At 46.1% G+C, this 18,439-nt stretch overlaps 1 protein-coding gene across 2 annotated transcripts; it reads right to left on the minus strand.

The window, feature by feature from the left end:
- Positions 1-4,112: 4,112 nt before the first annotated feature.
- On the minus strand, positions 4,113-18,254 carry LOC309535350 (Krueppel-like factor 15). Of its 2 annotated transcripts, XR_014221205.1 has the most exons (4): positions 18,136-18,254; positions 11,886-12,919; positions 5,544-7,514; positions 4,113-5,332 (listed from the first exon to the last, which is right to left on the minus strand). XR_014221205.1 is itself a non-coding variant. In XM_082228378.1 (3 exons), exons 2-3 carry the CDS (start codon positions 12,821-12,823, stop codon positions 7,334-7,336), a joined length of 1,119 nt encoding a protein of 372 aa, XP_082084504.1. In that variant the 5' UTR covers positions 12,824-12,919; positions 18,136-18,254; the 3' UTR covers positions 4,113-7,333. The 2 variants fall into 2 exon arrangements, 1 of the variants encoding a protein (XP_082084504.1); XM_082228378.1 differs by having other exon boundaries at positions 4,113-7,514.
- Positions 18,255-18,439: the final 185 nt, after the last annotated feature.

Genomic DNA, 18,439 nt, shown 5'->3' on the forward strand with positions numbered 1-18,439 from the left:
GCCACTTCCGCCCCTCCACCCTCCCGGGAAAGGGAGGAATGGAAATTTGAGGGCCAAGCCAATCGTAAGCAGGCGCAGTCGGAGGGTGGGCCAATGAAAACGCTCGGCCCACCTCCCGCCCGCAGGGCACTGTGGGGATTGAAGTCTAATAAGTGGTTGCTGGCTGCCTCTACAGGCCAGAGAGAGACAGAGAAGGAGTGTATGCTTGTGTTTTGTCATTTTGTATTATTTGTTGCATGGACTCGAAGTAAGCGGCCAGGACGCCCGTGGAGGCACGCCCACTTTCTTGTGGATAATCTGTTTAGTTTGCTTTTATTCACGTTTAATGCCACGATCATTTTGCAGAGCTTTAAAGCTATAGACCCGCAGACCAAAACCCATACGAAGCATAGGAGCCAGCTGGGGGCCGAGGTACTTTTCACACACACTCCAATAAAATATTTGAGGGGCCAGCCCCCTCCCTTCCCAAGCTGTTGGGCATTCCATTCAAATAGTGTCTTGTGATTGATTATGTGGTAGAAGGGCTTACCTGCCCCCCAAAAAATATTTAAGTGTGCACCCCGGATAGAGGCCAGTGGTTTCTAAGCCAGAGGATGTGATTGCAGGATGAATAGGTAATGATTTAAGAGGAGAGATGGTGTTCTGCCAATTGTCTGATGTTAGAGAACAAGCAGGAGATAACTTTCAATAGGGAAAAGGGCAAGGATTCAGAGACAAAGGAGCATGGGTGGATATACAGTACTCTTTCTAAAGTAAAAATCATGTTCTGAACAAACTTTGCCCCTCACCTGCCGCAGTAAAAGCTGCCCTGTGGACACTTCGCCAAAGTCTGTGGCTGCAATAAAACACTGAAACCTGTGGTGTTTTTCGATTTATTTTTCTCAGTTTATTTAATTGGTTTACAAATGATGATGTGCCTTCCTCAAAGGCAGAGGTAGGATGAGTAGAGGGAGAACATTGGATGTCTTGCTGTAAAACTAGAAAGGTAAAGATTGATTCTGCTATATTGGATTATATAGCACAAGTGTCCATAAAGGCAGCCCAATTATCAAGTAGCTAAAGTGAAAATTCTAAGAGTTACAGAGATTGCACAAAGTAGGCAAAGAGTAACTTGTTTCACAATTATTTGGTAACCCTGCTCACAATAAAGATAAAAGGCACAAGATGCAGCCATGAAAAGCCACTTTTTTGAACTCTCCTCTGGGCTGCTTTGCTTAGCACTTTAACCTCTAGGTGCAATCTAGATGAAGTCAGATGAGACACAATTCAGATGAGGCTACATGCTGTTGGAGCTGTTTCATGCTTCGCAACGCTAGAGCATCTGCCACTGTGTGCCAGTTTTTGCTGCAGGAAACACCGTAAACTATAAAAAGAAAGGCACACAGCACCGGCATACGTGCAGTGGGAATGCTCTGGAAGTTAAAATTGTGGTTAGACTCCTGGTACATGCCAATTGTGCATTTACAAGCTTGCCTTCTTCACACTTTACTGCTACAAACACCAGTGTGCAAGCACATAAAGAGCATGAATTATATGTTGCTATGTTTGCATCCTACCCTTCTTCCAAGAAATTGAGGGTGCTAGGCATGGTGATTTTATCCTCACAACCACCCTAGGAGGCAAGCGTACAGGAAGAGAAAGTGGCTGACTCACAGCCACAGAGTTAGGTTCATAGCAGAATAGGAATTTTAACACAGGTCCAACTAGTATCATTTAAGCTGTGCTTAAGGATTTATTTATTTAGCTTTGGCTTCGCTGACTGGAAACAGCCGAATCAAATCACGCAGATAACCAAGTAGCCCCATGTCATTCAGTGAAGCAGGCTAAATAAATAAATACTTAAGTACAATCCTGCATATAAAATGGGACAATATCTTCTAAACCAGGGGTCAGCAAACTTTTTCAGCAGGGGGCCAGTCCACTGTCCCTCAGACCTTGGGGGGGGTGGACTATATGGGGGGGTGATGCAAGAGCACCATGAGCCCCGGTGGCTGCTTACCTATGTCTTGCAAGCGGCAGGGGCTGGCGGTGGCAGTGGAGGGATGATGAGCAGCATGCGAAAGGGCTCCGGAGAGGGGCTGCTTAAAATGGCGGCGCTCGAGCGCTGCTGCTGCTGGCACCAACAAAGCCCAGCCCCTTCCTCCTCTAGGCAGGGCGGGGAGAAGCCGGGAGGAGGGAGGGAGGAAGCGGCGCCTTGTGAGGTGGAGGGAAAGCATGTGCGTGCTGGCGATCCACACAGTGATTCCTGGACCGTCTGCAGGCTGGATCCAGAAGACAATTGGGCCTGATCTGGCCCGCAGACCTTAGTTTGCCTACCCATGTTCTAAACAGTCAACAGTACAGTGCATATGTGTATTATGTGCCTCACTTGCCTTGTATTCTGCCTGTGGTACATTTGCAGTGCCACACCTTCCTGAGCTGCCTTTATATGCCAAGTCACACCCCAGGGCCCACCCAAAGACATAGTCACAGGTCTAGGCCTATTTTCCCCTATGAAATGGTGGAGGTTATGAGGAAAATTGTGACATGTGAGTTCCAAGTAATTCTGTGGAACAAAATTGCATATAGCTGACCCATACTTTATTGTAGGTCGCTGGAAACCACACAGCGGTAGGTTTTTGTATTGCCTCCTCCTCTAGCACTTGCATACACACACTCAGAGCTCTCATGCATCATGTAGCAGCCCAAGTGCAAGACGTCTCTCCCACACAGGAGCAGGATACAGCTACTGTGTGAAGCCATACTCTGTCTTCCCTATCCAACATGTATTAATGTAAATATTTTTTTAAAAAACAAAAAACCAGGCAATTTAAACAGACCTCAAGAATTGCAGCCTTGACAAGTCTGGCACAGATAGCCAAGTGTGCCTAAGTGCACCACATCCCTTGTCTTTGCTTGAAAAACTATTGCTGTCAGCCAGGCATTCCTCTCTTTGAAGCCCAACTTGCAGGCATCTTTGTGAAAGTAAGAATTCACTCCCGCCAACGCCAAAAAAAGGTCATCATGCCAGTTTTATCACAGTTCTTTATCCCTTTAAATCAGGGTCCAGGAACCTTTTTTTTTTTCTTTCTGCAATGGGTTGTATTCCTGTTAAGATAATATCACAACATGCCAGCACCTTGCTGAAGTTAAAGCAGAGTTCTTTAATGAGTGCCTCCCTGGAAACCAGATGTACACTGCCTAGGGCTCCATGATGGAAGAAAGACAAATTATAAGCGTCATGAACAAACATAGAACATACTGGCAGCTGAATGTTGGTAGTGGGTAGGGCTAGAGTTAAAAGTAGGAAGGAGTACCCTTCCTCTGTGGCTCTTCCCCTCCCCTCTCTCCCTCTTTCATTCAATGTTCTCTGTCTGTAAACCCCTTTCCCCCCTCCTTGTCTCCCAAATTGAAATTGGGCTGAGGGTGTGTTGCTTGCCCCTGATTGAACTTATGTTATATCTGAAGATACTTGGGCTAGCCCATCTATAGGTTGATTCAGGCAATGGTCAGGGGCGCCGACTTATAAAAAATATTGGGGGAGCCCGCGAAAGCTCATGAATAATAAATAAGCTCATGAATATGCAGATAAAGTGGCACCGCCTCCTCGTGAGCGAATAGGGGAGAGCGTGCTGCGCCTATTAATCAGCTCCGAAGGAAATTGGGTGGAGCTTTTGCTCGGGAGGGAGGGCAGGAGGCATGCAGCCCGACCCTGTGCATTTTGGGCTGGGGGAGGGGCGGCGGTGGCGCTCTGCTGGAGGGGCGCCTGAGATTATTGGGGGGGCAGAGCCCCCCAAACGAATTTTTGAGGGGGCTCGGGCCCCCTCAGGCCCCATGGAGTCGGCGCCTATGGCAATGGTACCTGCTATCTCAGGGTTGTTAGCCCAAGGTTGTTATCCTGAGCTAACCACCCATCTGCCTAAATTGATAATCCAGTCTGTTTTCTAGCCAACCCTCCTTGTGGACTGAATTTAGAAAATCACTGTGATTGGCAATCAACCTATAAAACTGTGAACTGTTAATGACCCTGGTAGTATTGACACGATGGTGTCATGCTAGGATGAAAAGGAAGGAAATGGGGATTCCAGTATTGCCATGGATTGTGGACTCTCTCAACTTTCAGCAACCTCTGATTGACCTTTAGAACATGTACTTTATTTACACAGCCAAGAAGTTAATCTGAGGCCAATGTGAGATAAAGGGCTTTTATCACAGGATGACTGATGGATGCCTAAAAAGAGATATTTCTATGAAAACTAAGAAAAGAGTGAGGGCGGGGAAGAATCACACAGATTGCCAAAACTCATTTTCCTTTCCGAGAGGGAATGCAGCAATTGACAAGTAACTCTGTCAGCTATGACGACTGATTCAGTTTGTTTTTCTTTACTGTGACATATGCAAATATATCTGTCTGCACGGCTGGGCATGAATCCTGGATTTCTGCACCTGTGAGCACAAGTTCTTTTTCAGGGCTTTAAATAGCTAGAATTGTCATAGCACAGTTTCCCGTAGGAGGTGCTTTTCAAACATTATTTTAGACTAAGTCGATATTGCCAACAAAAGCTCATTCTGTGGGAGGAATAATGGTGACAGAGCTTCTTTAGATGTTCATTTAGAGCCCAGTTCAGAGCCTGAACATTAGTACATGCTCTACCTTGAAAGCACATTCAAAACACATTCTTTCCCTCAAAGAATTCTGGGCACTGTAGTTGACCTCTCTCAGAGTTAGAATTCCCAGCAATCCTTAAACTACAGTGCCTACGTTTATTTTATTTTTTTTGAGAGAGAAAGAATGTGCTTAGAATGTGCTTTCAAGGTATAGTGTGTGCAGATCCAAAGAACGTAATGTGAGATAATGAAGCTGGAGAAAGGAAAGTTATTTTTATGTCTAAGGAAGCTGGAGCAAGGAAAAGAGAAAGAGGTGGTGTATGAGTCACTCAGGCTGGCACAGACTGGGAAAAAGAAGGTGCCCGCAGGGGAAGGAGGCTTGAATAACCAAGGCAGGCAACAACAAGAAGCACACTCAACATATGTATCGCAGAATCAAAACACTTCCAAGTAAACATGTTTGAGAGCAGGCTACTAGACTTGCACTTGGTAAGCTATTGTTCTCAACTTCTGGCAAGAACCATTGCATAAAAACAAGGTGGAGACACATAACAGACAAGGCATCTTGCCACATAGGTTCAAGACACATGAGCATTGGAAGCTATTTTATACAGGGTGAGGCTATGAGTCCACTTAGCTCAGAAATGTCTACACTATCTGTGGCTCTCTGGGGTCTCTTCCCCTACCAGGAGATGCCAGGGATTGAACCTGTAACCTTATGCATAACAACGACATAAGAAAAGCCCTGCTGGGTCAGTCCAAAGGTCCGTCAAGTCCAGCATCCAGTTCTCACAGCGGCTAACCAGATGCCTGTGGGAAGCCCACAAGCACAGCCTGTACACAACAGCAACCCTCCACCTTGTGATTCCCAGCAGTTGGCATTCATAGGTAATACTGCGTCCAACAGTGGGGGTAGAATGTACCCATCATGGCTAGCAGTTACCACCCCTGGCCACTGAGTATGCTGGCTGGGACTGATGAGAGTTGGGAGCCCAGCAAGTGGAGCACTGCAGCTTGCCCACTCCTGCTTTAAGGTGCTGCACAACTCTTCGTCGTTTTAACTAAAGAAACAAATCATCAGGTGGAAGTTGTCATAATGGCTACCACAGGTGACCTGGTAAAGCTAAAGGGACCCCTGACCGTTAAGTCTAGTTGCGGACGACTCTGGAGTTGCAGCGCTCATCTCGCTTTATTGGCTGAGGGAGCCGGCGTACAGCTTCTGGGTCATGTGGCTAGCATGACTAAGCCGCTTCTGGTAAACCAGAGCAATGCACAGAAATGCCATGGTAGACCTGTGTTAAATCCCCACCCAGTCATGAGACTGACTGTGTTGGGACTTGCATCAATCACTCTCTCTCTCTCTAACCAGCCCTGAATTCCATGGGTGCAAGGTAAGTTAAGCAACCTGAATAATAAAAGCAAAACAAACCATAATGACAGCTCTGGTGGATTAACAATGCTCAAAATAAGTTCAAACAAAAGGCATGTGAGGCATTTACAGTGCAATGCTATAAATGTCTTCTCAGAAACAAGTCCACTGTATTCAGTGGGGCTCACTTTCAACAAAGTGGCATAGAATTGTAACCATAGGCAATGTGTGCAATACTTAAGGCTGTACCACCAAACTTCATAGCAAGGATGGGGAATCTGTGGCCCTCTGGCTTTTATTGCACTTCAACTCCCATCAGCCCCAGCTAGCATGACTAATGGCTAGGGATAATGGGAGCTGTAGTCCAGCAATCTGGAGGTTCCTCATTTCTGCTTTACAGTCTGGGGCAGACTCAGGACACTCTTGTTTGTCTTATTTCAGAGACAAATCAGATTACATTTCCCACCATGGATTAACATGTGTACAGGTTAGGTCTTGGACCCCAAGTCCCATTCTCAGGCACAAGCAGTGTACAGCTCACAGAATAAACATTTAAATTGGGGCTATAGAATAACAACTCACAGTAATCCATAATGCAATTCATTTTCCTAAAGACAAACCATTACGCATCACACAAATTACACTGAATGCCATGAAACCAATTTGGCTTTAGTAGTCTGAAAATAAAGGCTTGGGAAAATATGATTTCCTGGTACTGATATTCAAGCTCTGAACTTTGAGATTTGCCATTTTAGTGAATATTTCACCTGTAATTTCATTGCATTGATTACAGTTTCAGAATCAGTGGCTGAGTGATCAAGCAGGATGCTAAATCAGAAAGAAATGCAAAAGAACCCACACCCTCCCATTCAAATACTGTTCTATGTGTACACCACAGGAAAAAGCATTAGAAATGCCTAAACCACAGGTGGAGAACCTGTGGCCTTCCAGATGTTGTTGGATTCCACCTCCCATCAATCTCACCGAGCATGGCCAATGGTCAGAAATAACGGAAGCTGTAGCCCAACACAATCTAGAAGATCAAAGGTTCTTCCATCCTTGGCCTAAACAGTCCATATTCTAAAATTCAGATCTAAACAGTGAATCTCACCCTGCCCACCCCAACATCCTTTATTGTCACATATTTCCCACAAACCTAATTACAAGTTTTACAAGAGTTCACAAGTATCAGGGACCTGTTTGGAGGCAGGTCCTGATTGAAAGGCATGTTCAGGTAGAAGTAGGCTTTGGTCATTCCAATAGACTTTACACAAGTCAATTCCTTTCCTCTCTTCCAAACAAAGCCGTCTTTTATATTTGCATTTGTCATCTCACTTGAGCAGGAATTATTTTCTTGGCAAGGCAGCAAAAGCAGAGTCAGCTATGACCACAACCTTGAGCTGTCTGGATTCCCAAACTGAATGACCCTTTGTGGATCTTCATGTGTTTGGATAAGTGGTCACTGCGGGCAAATTTCTTCTCACACACTTGGCACTGGTAAGGCTTGAGTCCAGAATGGGAGCGTTTGTGGCGAGAGAGCTCATCCGAGCGGGAAAACCTACCAGACAGAAGAAGAGATGTTTACTGCACAGTTGCGTGAACCAAGGAGGTTGTTCTCACCAAATGGCTTCACACACAGTCAAAGCAAACTACAAGAGAGGATTCTGGGATATAAAGCAGATTTGTCTAGCAGATGCTGCTCTAGTGTGACTCTCAAGAATCCAGTGTCTATTTCAGAAATAGAAAACATGCGCCCTACTCACATTTTGAAACCGCAAGATGCTAGAAAGCAGCTTCTCTAGACATGAATCTTTGCCACTTGGAAACAGGCAGGTGCAATTCATTGGCTTCTGGTGCATTGGGACTATAGGTCATGAACCACTCTTGGGTTCAGGCAGGGCAGGGATGGCACAACGTGATGGTCCTTCAGATGTTGTTCATCTTCCACTCCCAGCAGCCCCAGCCAGCATGGCCAATGATCAAGGTTGATGGCAGCTATAGTCCCAACAGCTTGTGAAGGGTCACAGATTTACCATCTCAGGTGAAAAGGATAATGTAGTAGAGTGAGACGACTAGGACCTGAGAGCCCAGGGTTCAAAATTCCCATTCAGTCATAAAGCTCACTGGGTGAGCTTGGGCCAGCCACAGTCCCTCAGCTTAACCAAACTCACAAGGTTGCTTTGAGGACAGGAAGGGGTCAGGGAGAACTATGTATGTCACCTTGAGCTCCTTGGTGGGATATAAAGGTGATAATAAATAAAATATAACCTCTCAAAGGTGCACAAAGACAGGGGTTTAATTGCCCATTCTTGACCCTTTATTCTTGTGTACCACTGACATTCTGTCTGTCTCTCTCCTTCCCACCCCTTATTGGTTCCTTCATTTCTTTTCACATATGAACCAAGGCTGACATGATGTAGAAGAAAATCAGCCTTCGACAAGAGCAGTAAGCCTTAAAACAAGTTCAAGGAGTTCCTTCCAACAAAGGAACTCAAAGGCCTTGACAAATATTAACAAAGTCATCAAGCTTCTGTGAAATACTGTCTCTCTGATTGGAGTGAGGAAAACAAAGACGAAGAAGGAAGCACAACTTGTCCAATGTTACATAATAATTCAGGAACAGACCAGACATGATCTCACTGACAACCCACTCAGAGTCACATCAGAAACAACCCTGGACAACATTTTTTTTTAATTGTCAAGGGGCCCTGATTGAACCAAAGTGGTGCCATTGAGTGGGGAAATGTAAGGGAATAACTTTGTCTCTTTTTCTAATCTCAAAAAGACTAATGGGCAGACAAGAACCCCTGCAACTTCAGATCGTGAGAAATAGCTCGTGACTAAGGATGATTAGAAATCTGTGACTAGGAAATAGTGCCTGAAATCATCCCACCTCTTCTCTCCCAATCCCTTTTCTTTCTAGAAGTCTTTTTTGGATGAAGAGCAGAATAAAACTCTTTCAATGAATATGTCACATATTAAAGATTTTGTACACATACATACAACATACATTCTTGTATTTGAAATGGTATGTTTCCATCTCACCCATGAGTGCATGCCACTGAGTTTGGCAATTGGCAACAGATCTTCAGGGCACATATGCATACAGGTTATATGTTTCAAATATGCCAGTACATGTGCAGCCTTTAAAAGCAGTTCAGAAATCCCAACTGGTACACTGCCCTTTCATAACTTTCTGCACCTTGTAAAGGCAAATATATAATTACAAAGGAGATCTCACAGTCACCAACCCTAGAAAGAAGGAATCCAGTTGGATCATCTGCTTTTTCAGATTCCCTGGATGATATTGGGTAATCTACTCAGTGGCAGTTATGAGATCTACTCTAACCCACTGGGCTACTGAAAACTTATTTAATAAAAATAAAATAAAATAATAATTTATTTATACCCCAGCCACTCTGGGTGGCTCCCAACAGAATATTAAAAACACGATAAAACATCAAACATTAAAAACTTCCCTAAACAGGGCTGCCTTCAGATGTCTTTTAAAGAGAAGATAGCTGCTTATTTCCTTCACATCTGAAGGGCAGGCATTCCACAGGGCAGGTGCCACAACCGAGAAGGCCCTCTGCCTGGTTCACTGTAACCTCACTTCTCACAGTGAGGGAACCGCCAGGAGGCCCTCAGTGCCTGGGCTGAACAATGGGGGTGGAGATGCCGGGGTGGCTAACCTATAACAGCCCTCCAGATGTTGCTGGACTACAACTCCCATCATCCCTACCATCCACCATTGTAGCTGAGCCTATTAGGAGTTGTAGTCCAGTAACACATGCAGAGCCACAGGTTCCCCATCGCTGATATAGGAGACGCATACATGCTGCAGCAAAGAACTAAAAACTGCATTCTCAGTGACCCAGACATATGGTAGAGTCATTAGATGGGCCCATCCATAATGTCCACAAAAGAATGTGGAGTCAGAAGCTTGTTATGCTCACTGACTCCTCCTCCATTTGCAGCTCATATCTAATGTAGCGCAGAAGTTTGGTTTTATAGAGCACTGCAGAGATCAAACAGATTCCTAATACATTTACCAGAGCTACAAGGGGGAGAAAGAAGCCCCCCTGACTTCACTTTCTGCAGTTAAGCAGGAATACATTCCAAAGTCTCAGGTCATTACAGCCAAAGAAGCTGGAAGGAAGCAGATCAGCCAAGATCACACAGGACCCCCTTGAGAATGATTCTCAAGGAAACAGTAAATTCAACCCTATATGTTGTCAGGGATTTCAGGTTGCTTGAGAGGAGCATACCGTATATGTGCAACCCTTGCCTGGAGGCCTGTTCCAGTCCCTGCCCTTCTCCCCTGTTTGGTAAGCTTGGAAACTGCACATGCCCTCTGTATTTTGGAAACAATATCGATATTTTACTGAGCTCCTCTTTTCACAAGATGCCCTGAGCAATGGCTGCAAAGCCCCTGCAAAGTCTGGCAGCTGCAGGTTCCCTAGGAGCAGCCTCTCCACATTTGGAAAGTCCCTGCCACCAATGCCATGACAGCTGGAGGCTTTTAAATTTTAAACAAAACCATCTGCTTGAGGAAAAGGTACAAGGGGCAGCATGGGCAGACACAAATGCAATCCCAGAAGACTTTGCGACTTCAGTACATCATATGTATGGGAAGGATCAGGGAAAAAAGGAACCTATTAAAAGAAGAAACTCCTTGCCACATGACTGTCTTGAGCTTGTACCTGGACTATCATCTACACCCCAGCAGGTCACAGAAGTCTGTAAACTGCAGCTAATCTACTCATGGAATTAATTCTGGGAAATGCAGAACGATTAAGGTGAAATTATTCACAAAGCTGTTGAAAAAGAATGGTGGGTTGCACAATTATAGTGCATGGGGAGGCTAGTGCAAGGACCCTTTTATTTTTCTCTCCCATCAGGGAAGAGGTCCTATGCCTTTGAACAGTTGCAAGATTAGCAAAAATGCAACACATGAACATTCAGTGCCAACATTCAGTTTTACTGGAGGTAGGAGAAAAGAAGAAAAACTTTTCTCAAGCCACTTTCTCCACAACATGCATCATTTTATGAATGTCTATTACATCACCTTTACTCACTTTTTTTCTGTGGTTCCATATTCTGCAACCTTTCCTCATAGATAAGTTGCTCCGCCCCCTTGACCAGTTTTGGTTGCCCTTTTCTGAACCTTTACCAGCTCTACAATGTCCTGTTCAAGGAGAGGCCACCAGAACCATATGGAACAGTATTCCAAATGCAGCTGCACCATAGATATGTATAACGGCATTATGGTATCGGCAGTTTTATTTTCAATTCCTCTCCTAATGAACCCTAGCATTATCATTTATGCACTGCCTGGCAGTCAAAGGAGGAACAGAAACCTTGCTGAGGAAATAAAAGAATAAAATATGGCAACAGTGCTGTGTATGTATCAATCATTATCTGACCAGGGATGGAAAAATAACAATTTCTAATTGAATCCCATCAGTGAAAGATTCATTCACTGTTGACCAAATATGAGATTTGTTTGTTTTCATTGGAGTTGTTTCCTTTAAAAAGACACAGATGGTAATATTAAAAAGCACCAATGATCATCACCAATGTTCTTGAACAGCTCCAATCCACTTCAGCAGAGCTTGTAGAGAAATGTCTAGTGGGTTGTGTCCAGGACGCATGTATACTTCAGTTCAGGCAATACATTTTAAATTATTTCTCAACCAATACGTAACCTTGCAGTCCTAAACACACTTCTACAGGATTTGGTAGTAGGCCTCGCTGAAAACAATGGGACTGGTACACGACTGCACTGTTGGCTGGAAATACTAGTTTATTCTAGTAGTTAAGTGAGCCTATCTGATCCCACAAAGCTTTCATTGAGCAACGAAGTCAACTGTCAACTTTCAAAAAAATAATCACATAACCAGGCCTTTTTTTATTGCCACACACTTACCTCCAGCCACAGTTGGGCCAAGTACAGGTGTAAGGCTTTTCTCCAGTATGGCGTCGGAAGTGTGCCTTGAGGTGAGAACTCTTAGTGTACATCTTTGTGCAACCAGGATGTGTGCACTTGTGGACTCGGATGACAGGGGGGGAGGCTTTGGGGGCCCTGGCCTCCACATTCTTCACACTTCCAAGAACTCCAGGCCTCAGCGTCACAGGCAAAGGGGCTATCCGTACATATTTTTGTTCTGTGCCTGTTGAAGGGCTTTGGATGACCTGGGGAAGAACAGTCAGACTCTGCCCTTGCATTCTGATGACCAACTGAGCCACCCTAATACCACCAACAGGGCTCTGGGTTGGTGAGTTGCCTTCACTCGCTTGGTTGGGCTGGATCTGAAGGACAACTGGGACAGTCCCCGCAGTCCCTGGGATGCCTGTACCACCAGAAACCACCACTCCTGACTGAGCAGAGCAGGAAAGGCCTTCATCCGGAACAGCTACAGGAACAGACTGTTCCCCGGGGCTACCCAAGCTGATCTCAGACTTTCTCTTAAGCTGTCCTCCTGCCTGCTGCTTGTCATTCAGCTCATCTTTGAGAATTGCCATTTTCTCATTCAGGAACTCCTCAATCTCCTCCAGTGTAGGGCTAAAGTCCCTGGAGAGTTCCGGGCAAAAATCAGGAAGTCTGAGGTAGGCTTCGTAGATAGTGGTCTGTGGTTTCTCCCCATCCTTCTTTACCTTGGACTGCGAAACACCCGTCTCTGATGTGCAGATTAAGTTGGAGATAGCTGATGGGTTAGAAGCCTGCTCCCTGCTGCAATCCTGCAGCAAATTCAATGGTGGCATCTCATGCTTGAGAGCAACTGAAGCGTTGGCTAACTGAATGGGAGCTGAAGCAGCCAGCTGACTTGAAGCAGACACCAGTTTGCTATGATTTACTGAGACCATTGGTTTGCCGCCTCCTCATAAAAAGATGTATTGATAGCTGTATATAATATATTATGCCAACGAGCTGAAAATTATGAATATTGGTTATAGATCCACCTGCAGGAAGACAACCACAAGGAGGTTCCTTAATTTAAAAATAGTAATACAGGGAATACAGAACACCTGAAGGGATCTATATACTACTTTGATTTACTACTATAAACAGATTCAGTATTAAAAACAAAACAAAACCACTTCTCCTCCCCCTTTTAAAATCCTTATTTTGGAAAAAAAAGATAATACAAATTCAAATTTACAAGAATCTGTTTGAGAATCCACCCATTGTTTGAACTCTAGCCAACACAGTGCATTGAATGCACTCATTCAGAACCATCTGGAAGGATGTGCCCTAAGGGTTTAACAGACTGAAGAACAGAGGCAATTTCTTTAATGGGGTCCAACTCAAGGCTTATCTGCCAGGGCTCTTTCCCACTTGAAAGCAAGAATGTAGTTCTTTGAAACAAAATAAGGCCTGCATCTGATAACCGAATCAAAAGAAATATTGGTTAACCTCAAACAGGTCATACTATGGATTACAAAACTATGTGGTAATGATAGACAGGTTTGCCTAGGAAAAATCTTATTTGTCCCATTAGTGGTTTCTCAATTTCACCCAAAGTTAGAAAGGGTGAAATGTGAAAAGCATTTCAAAAAAAACAACTATGGTTATCTCAGATTCTGTTCCATGTCTCTGTTCACACTTACATCAATATTAGTTTTAATGGGCTCGTATTGGTACCCAGTGCTTTTCTCTGGGGGGGATGCAGGGGTACTCATACACCTAAACATTTTGTGAATCTAACAGGAGAAGAAACTTCAAAAAAATTAAATTTTTAGTTTCTTCTCTAGCATGGTTAATTGCCAGTTCCATTCTTACCGCCCTTGGCAGCTTCCTTTCCTTTCCTGGTGTTTCTGAAGTCTCAGACGGAAGTGAGAGTACCCCAAAACATTTTTTTAGGGGGAAAAAGCACTGGGTACACCCTATACGTTTAAGGCAGATGGCTTCCAGCAAATCATCCTGGGAGCTGCAGTTTCCCCACTGGGAGCTGTAGTTCATCCTGGGAGATGTATTCTCTTAACATATTGCAGTTCCCAGGATTCTTGGGCTTTAAATATATGATGTGTACATAGCCAAAGGGGTGCATGGGATGTTAGAGAAGGATTGTAAAATCTGGTGGGGCGTACATTTGCTCCTTCTTGGGCAGTTTCTCCATCTTTGGTCCCCACCCTGCACTCAGCATTCACCTGGGCTCCTGAAAGCTGGCAGCATGTGACAGTGGCTCCACCCCAGGAAGTGGTTTCAGCTGGCTGTCTAAACCAGGTGTGGGTAGCCGATGGGTCTCAAACCCTTGATGTGTCAGGGACTTCCCCTACATGAGAAGACAGGCTCCAGGGGACTGAATGGATGAGTCCTGTCCATTCAACTGTCAGGAAGGCAGGTTCTGCACGTGCTGCAGAGGGGAGTGAGAGGCAGATGGTCAACCTGGGAAGGAGGTTTCCATCTAAGAGAAGGAAAACTCTCACCCAAACCTCCACTGCCTTGCAGGATATCTTTGAGAGAAGAAAGGGCTAAGGAGTAAACCCTACACAAATCAGGAGTGAAGTCCCTACAATGGTTGGATGGTGCCCTCTGGTAACTCCTGCAGCCCAGCTGGTGCCAAACATACTGCTCTGCTTTCCTTTGGACTACATCAGCAAGGCAGTTTGCTGTATTAGCAAGGTGCCAACAACATAGCCAAAGTGGGGAGGAGGTAACCCAGACTGGATCAAGAGAACCCACAGCCTCTGAGATGTGAAGGCATGAAATTCCTTTAGCTTTGTCCATGCTGCTCTTTGCCACTGCTATCTTCTCATATTGCTGAAAGCCCCGCTGGAGATTGGGGGAGCATTCTTCAGTAAACACACCCAGCCTTTAAGGGAGCAGCATTTAAAGTATTTCAAGGTCTGCCAGCAGCAACACAGGGTCAAAGACCTGATGTTGCTCAATGCATTTCATAACCCCATTCACAAGATTGGAAGTGCCTCTTGCCTTGCTCCCACACTAGATCAACACCTACTCCAGGTGTTTACAAAGGACAGAATGGGAGGAACCAGCCTCATTCTTAGTTTTCCCCTCCCTCTAGGAGTGTTTGGTAGCAGGCTTTGATTAAAATTAAGTCCAGAGGTTGTTGAATCTTAATCATTCCATGTGTGTTTCCCCTACAAATCCACAGCAAAGAAATAATAAGAGCTAGAGACCTGACCATTAGTTTTATACAGGCCAGTTTTCAGTCGACAACATTCATTTTTCACTGATAAAATGTTTCCTGATTGTAATTACATGCCTCTTCCTTCCTTCCTTTTTTCCTTAAAAAGGTGTTTGTTAGGGCTTTTCACGTATTAATGTTCTGGCAGGTGGTAAAGAAAATGAACACTGTCAAGGCTCAGTCCCACTTTATTTTTAGTAGGCAGGAAAGGTACATTTTGTATTTGTGGGAATTTTGCTACAATCCATTTTTAAAATCTCACCTGTGTTTTAAAGCATCCTCACTTTATCTGTAATGGCCTTTGCCTATATAGACAAAGTTGTGTACAATTATTTTGGATGTTTGTGTGCATTCCCAAGAACAAACAGTCAAGTGAAAACTGGATGTGTGAACTGGGTTTAGATACAGGTATAAGTAAAGTTTTGTGAGCAGAGTTAAGGTGTGCTCTGCCTATTTTTGTCAACAAACATAAATTATTATTTTTTTATTCCCAACTTACCAAACTAAACACTGAAAAACAAAATAGCCAGTTACATCTTTTAATTACTGTCATGTCTCTATCATATTTTTCCTCTAACGTGTATGTAAGCATATATCTAAGATCCTCTAGCAACCTGAAGATTTTCTGTATACTTCATCATAATATTACAGTTCATACTTTAATAATCTGATGAACATCTTTGATAAATGTTTCTGCATATGTCACTGATTTGTGAATGTGATAAAATTACACCACACTATATACAAGATCAAATATCTTATCCCTGCCTTTAGCTAATTTAAGCTGTTGGTCAATTTTTCTGCCATAGCTATTTGCCACAGCTCACTGTACCAAGCACTCAAGGCCAAAAGTTCTGTAGCTTCCCAATTCTGTGGTTATCTCTGTTGCATAAGGCACATAAAAGAATGGAGAGCTATAACCAAGATCACTACAATATGACCTGTTTTTAAGTTTTGGGATTTTTCCACGTTCCATTTAGGAGACGAACCACAGCTCAGTGGTAGAGCACATCACTTTGCATGTTAAAATTCTTGCAATGTTTTTAAATGTTTTACTTATGTTTCTTATTTTACTTGCATAATTGTTCTACTTTGGTGTCTGCCACCCTGGGCTCCTTTGAGGGGACAAGTAGGATAGGAACATATTTTTCACTCTATAAGACGCACCAGACCATAAGACGCACCTAGTTTTTGGAGGAGGAAAACAAGAAAAAAAATATTCTGAATCCCAGAAACCAGAACAGCAAAAGGGATCTGGCTTCTGGGATAGCTGCGCCAAGCCTCTTCAGGGCAGCGGGATGAAGGCTCCCCCTGCCCAGAAGAGGCTGCGCGTGGCTAAGGCAGAAGCCAGGACAGCAAGTGGGATCACCGCGCAGCGATCACTCTTGCTGTCCTGGCTTATTGGCTACCCGCATGCAGCCTCTCCCGGGCAGCGGGAGGAAGGCTCCCCCAAGAGCCGCGCTCCCTTTAAAGAGCGTGCGGAGCGTGTGTGCGGCTCTTAGGGGCTTTTCCCCGAGGAGGGAGAAGGGCAGCCTTTTCCCCATATTTTACGGGGGGCCTCTGCACCTCAGTTGGATCCTCTGACTGCTGAGAGATTTCGAGAGTGGTGGTTGTTTGCACCCTGCCCTTGCCCTGCACCCCCAATGGAGGCAGGTTTCGCCAGCGTCTAGATATGCCTCTGGCCTGGGCAATGGTTAAACACGGGGTGGGGGAGGTAGAAACCCTATGAAAAGTGTCTCTCACTCCAGCAACCACCGGACTTGGGGAATGGAGAAGGCGGGGCCGAGCTTCTCGTCTACCTATTTGTCCCGATCAGATCCTTAAGGGCATAAATAGGAACCGCGCAGGCCACGCGCACCCTGCTCAGTCGGAAATCATGCGTTTGCCCGGCGCAGACCACCCGCTGCAATCGGGCAGCGCTCTTGGCAGCGCCGAGCTCATGCGACTTGCCCTACGGAGAGGTGACGACAGCACCCTCTCCTTCTGCCCTCCCCATTCAGGGCAGCCTGGAATCCCGCCCTCCAATCAAGCAGCAGGGGGCAGGCTTGCCGTCAATCAAGGGGTCCTCGCGCTTCCCATAGGCCGCATCCCGCCCCGTTGCCACTGTTTGTTGAGGGACAAGCGCGTCGAGTTTCTCGCGTCCGCCAGGCAGCCTTTTTTTCGCTCCACGCGATTGCAACACGTCTCCCTTGCCCTAGCAGTTGAGCGTGCTTGGCCGGATTCCCGCACTTAAAACCCGATTGCATCTGTCAGCGGGGAGGGAGCGACGCGCATAGTCTGCATTTCTGGAGTAGCGCTTTCACAGGGCGAAGATCGGCTGGAAAATCCGCTCGTCGTCCAGATTTCCCTCCGAAGCAGTGGCGTAGCGTGGGTTGTCAGCACCCGGGGCAAGGCAAGTAATTTACGCCCCCTAACCGGTGGAATTGCGCCCCCTAACCCTAACCCCCAGATGCTGCGCCCGGTGCGGCCAGCCCCCCCTGCACCCCCCACGCTACGCCACTGCTCCGAAGGTCATGGGACTCAACAGCAAGCCCGAAGTTAACTTGGCGCGCGAGATTCCACCCCCCGCCTTTCCCCCCGGGCTCCAAATAAACTCAAGAAGGGCGGATAAAAATGAGAATAAATCTACAGGAAGATCCGCCTCCTGAACTCGTAAGATTTCAGTGGGAGCGATTGGGCAACGTCTTTTATCACATTCATCAACAAACACATCACACACCTCGATTAGCCGGGCAGGTGAGCCCAAATTTCCATCCCCACCACTTAGCCAGTTGTGATCAAACTTCTTAGCTTGGGAAAGGGCGCGTGCGCTGAACAGTATGGGGCAAGTCGCGCGCGCCCCAGCGATCCCGACACTTAGTGCCCCTTCCCCACCAGGTCTCTAACTCGGGGACAGAACTCCGCTGCTGGCTCGCTCCAGGCGCGCGCGCACCCCAGCGACCCCATCCCTTTTCACGGGCCGTATCCGGGGGGCGGGCCGCTTATCTTGGACCCCCGCTCCGGCTCGGCTGCTCCGCTCGCCCTTACCATCGCCCAGCTGCCAGCGATGTCGCGCTTCTCTCCCTGCTGGCGCTCGGTCTGCCTCTAGCGCTCTTGCCGCTCACATGACGCGGGGAAAGTGCCAGCTGGAGCTAAGGGCGCCGCCCCCTCGAAGGCTTGGCTCCATCCTAGCTGCCCCATTGGGCAGGCCGTCGCAGGGGCTCGCCTGCGTCCCGGGGAACCACGTGGCGGCCGCTCGCGGAGAGCACGGCCCGGCGGCGCGTGGCTGCAGAAAGGGGAGCAGGTAGCTAATTGGACTTAATGCGCGCACGTGTGCGCACACACAACGTCA

This window comes from Podarcis vaucheri (genome assembly GCF_965113315.1).
Source record: "Podarcis vaucheri genome assembly, chromosome: 6".
NCBI lineage: Eukaryota > Metazoa > Chordata > Lepidosauria > Squamata > Lacertidae > Podarcis > Podarcis vaucheri.